The 1582-nt window shown below is 63.5% G+C and overlaps 1 protein-coding gene across 1 annotated transcript; it reads left to right on the top strand.

The window, feature by feature from the left end:
* Positions 1-49: 49 nt before the first annotated feature.
* CCDC137 (coiled-coil domain containing 137) lies at positions 50-1577 on the top strand (the record flags this gene model as incomplete). Its single annotated transcript, XM_009702749.1, has 5 exons — positions 50-180; positions 368-578; positions 922-1004; positions 1133-1212; positions 1427-1577. Coding segments are annotated over 5 exons (656 nt in total), but the record flags the coding sequence as incomplete, so codon positions are not given.
* Between the last annotated feature and the right edge of the window lie 5 nt (positions 1578-1582).

The following is a 1582-nucleotide window of genomic DNA, read 5'->3' as shown; positions in this document are numbered from 1 at the left end:
TGCCTGCATGGGCACCATGTTCATTCTCTCCGTGTTCGTTCTCTCCCAGGAAAGAGAAGAAGACGGACAACATGAAGCCCAAGCACCCCGACGAGCAGGAGATCCCCTTCCGCCTGCGGGAACTCATCAAGAGCCGCGAGGCCATGAAGCGCCCTGACCCTGGGAAGAGGCCGGTGGCAGGTGGGACGCAGAGCTGGCCCGAGCAGGGGTGCCCGGGGCCTGGCCCAGGAGCCCACGGCACTGCTGTGCAGCTGGATCCTGCAGTGGGGCATCTTGATCCTCCGCGGTGATGTCCCATCCCTGCCCTGCCAGGGGGAGGGAAGCCCCAGATTGTCACTGCTGCAGTAATGTCACTCGTCTCTCCTAGAGAAGAAGCAGCAGCCCAAGGCAAGGGGCCCCAAGGCCCAGGGAGACATCCCCGTGCCCAAGTTCAGGAGGGGGAAGGGGGAGTCAGAGCGCTCCTACATCTGCCGCATGGAGCAGGAGGTGCAGCGCGTCCTCTTCCTGACCAAGAACCAGCTGCAGCGGGAGCCTGAGAAGGAGGTGATGGCACCGGAGAAGTCCAAGAGAAAAAAAGAGTGAGAGCAAGGCCACTGCCGCTGCTGGGGCTGGACTGGGTCAGCCCAGACCTGTGCCCCAGCCTGGTTCTGGGCACGTGGTGGGTGCTTCGCTGATGCTGCAGCGCAGGTCTGGCATCCAGCAGCGACTGGGGGTGTGGGTGGAGGGCGGTGGGCCTCCTCTCCATGGGGCCGAATCTCTGTGACTGGAGCCACAGTCCTGCTTCACCCTCCTGCTGGGCTGGAGCTAGGGGGAGAGCTGTGAGACCCCAGGTTGGGGGGGAATCCCATGGAGTAGGAACTCGCTTACTTGCTCCCTGCTCCCTGTGTGGTCCTGAGCCCTGGCCATAACACAGCTCTTCAGGTTTCAGAATAAGAAGCTAGAAAAAGCTCGGAAGAAGAAGGAGGAGAAGAAAGAGGCCATGCTGGAGAAGAGCCTGTTCCAAGGTGGGTCTGGTGCAGCGGGGTGGCTGGAGTGACCCCTTGCCCCAGCAGCGCGTGGGGAGGTGAGGGCGACCTGGAGCGGCGTGTTCCGGGGACCTCCTGCCTGACACCGGCACCTGCTTCTCTCTTAGACACGGTGGCGTTTGGCGAAGTGGTTACGCAGCCACCCACCATCACTTCGCGGCCCAGGGGCTGGGGCCCCACGGAGCAGGTGAGCTGCAGGGGGGTGATGCCTCCTACCTCTCGGCTGTGCCCTCGGGTACCTACAGGTCTGGGCTGGACCTGGGTCATCTCACCTCCCTTGGGCTGGAAATCAGGCCTGGAAGTGCAGCAGTGGCCTCAGCCTCCTGGTGACAGTTCCTTGGAGCCCAATCCTGGCTTTTTCGTCCTTCATCCTCCCTGACCTGTCCCGTTTCTGCCCGCAGGCTGGACGGAAGCGGCTCCTCCTGGCATCTCGCCTGGGCCAGAGCCAGGCGTCCCCAGTGTCCCCGGCAGCACCGGTGTCGATGGCTCGTCGGCGCATCGTGGAGGAGGAGAGAGCGCGTGTCGTCCAGGCCTACAGGGACATCCAGAGGCGCAAA

This window comes from Cariama cristata, unplaced genomic scaffold, assembly GCF_000690535.1.
Source record: "Cariama cristata isolate BGI_N322 unplaced genomic scaffold, ASM69053v1 scaffold24060, whole genome shotgun sequence".
Taxonomy (NCBI): domain Eukaryota; kingdom Metazoa; phylum Chordata; class Aves; order Cariamiformes; family Cariamidae; genus Cariama; species Cariama cristata.
The sequence above is the reverse complement of the archived record's forward strand: the minus strand, read 5'-3'. Positions and strand labels throughout refer to the sequence as shown.